This window comes from Microtus ochrogaster, chromosome 1, assembly GCF_000317375.1.
Source record: "Microtus ochrogaster isolate Prairie Vole_2 chromosome 1, MicOch1.0, whole genome shotgun sequence".
NCBI lineage: Eukaryota > Metazoa > Chordata > Mammalia > Rodentia > Cricetidae > Microtus > Microtus ochrogaster.
In genome coordinates, this window is record NC_022009.1 from 38,608,779 (window position 1) to 38,610,281 (window position 1,503).

Genomic DNA, 1,503 nt, shown 5'->3' on the forward strand with positions numbered 1-1,503 from the left:
ACTCAGGAGGCAGAAGCAGGCAGATCTCTGGGTTTGTGGCCAGCCTGGTCTACAGAGTGAGTCCCAGGACAGCCAGGACATATAGAGAAACCCTGTCGAAAACAAAAACAAAACAAAACAAAACAAAAGTGCAATTCCATCAACGTTGGAGCCCTGTGCGGTTGATGCGTTGATGCGCATGCTCGGACCACCCACCCACCGTTTCCTCCAGGACGGTACCAACGTCTTTGCTTTGATTCCACACAGGTGGTACCGACTTTGCTCTGCCTCGGTGGTCTTCTTCTGACCCGCGATGTCTCGCCTGCTGTTGCTCTGTCCTTCCCTCCTCCACCACCATGTTGTCCTCTTCTTAAAGCCTGGCGGTCGCCTCACCCACTCAGGACAGCCACGCCACCGAGCTCTGTCGCCTTCGGTGAGGTAGAGCCTGCCTAACGGCTCGGAGGGAGCAGATGCCCTCGGAATGCGTGTGTGTGTGTGTGTGTGTGTGTGTGTGTGTGTGTGTGTGTGTGTGTGTGTGTGTGTGTGTGTGTGTCTGGCATGAATATGAATGCAGGAATCTGAAGAGGCCAGAGGTGTTGGATTGGATCTGGAGCTAGAGCTGCGTGATGTGGGTGGCTGGGAATCAAATTTAGGTTCTCTGCTAAAGCAGTAGGAAGTCTAAACAGATGAGCCATCTCTCTGGCCTTCAAGAAAATCTTTAGCTATGTGTGTGAGGAGGGGGAAACACACCCAGAGTTTTGTGCATAAAAGCTCGCAGAGTTGGTGTTTTATTGCACCTCTGCCCATAAGGCATTTTGTTAGCCACAGGTTGAGGAAGCCATACTCATAAATACTACTTTTCTTCCTTTTCAGGAATCGGTTGTTGGAATTGCCGTGTTTTTTACGACCTTTTTCACCCCCGCTGCATATGTGCTAACCAATCTGAACCAGTTTAAAGGACAGTAGATGGAAGATGACGTTGAGCATCACTGCAAGTCCAAAATGCTTTCATTAAAAGCAACGACCCCTTTACATGAGAAAAATTGCTTCGTTGAACCTATTATGAATATTCATAACTGTATGTCTTTGTATTCTGCACTTTTTTTCGGCTGTGCATTATATGAATGGCAAAAATAATCTGCCTAAGTGTTAAGTAAAATGGAAACACTTGTTCGTGCTTAGTATTGTTTTCCTTTGTACTTTTTGGGGGGTTTGAAATACTGGGGATCCAACCCGGGGTCTCATGCATGAGAGGCACTCTACCACTGAGATACACCCCAGCCTTAGAGATTGTTTTCTAAACATCATGAAAGCTGTTAAAAATTTACTAATGAAAAACTACAAGGGGAAAAAAATCATGGGATTGCTATGAAAGGTTGCACTTGGTGATTCTGAGTGACATTAAGAGTTTTATGGGTGTTGAATTTTGGCAGTTTGGATGCTCAACTTACTAAACCTGGATGGAGGTGGGCGGTCCTTGGACTTCCCACAGGTCAGGGAACCCTGATTGCTCTTCAAGCTGAT

General features: G+C 46.6%; 1 protein-coding gene across 1 annotated transcript; it reads left to right on the forward strand.

The window, feature by feature from the left end:
- Positions 1–292: 292 nt before the first annotated feature.
- LOC101985279 (cytochrome c oxidase subunit 8C, mitochondrial) lies at positions 293–945 on the forward strand. Its single transcript, XM_005343484.1, has 2 exons — positions 293–412; positions 853–945. The coding sequence occupies exons 1-2, from the start codon at positions 293–295 to the stop codon at positions 943–945; spliced, it is 213 nt and encodes a 70-aa protein (XP_005343541.1).
- The last annotated feature ends 558 nt before the right edge of the window (positions 946–1,503 follow it).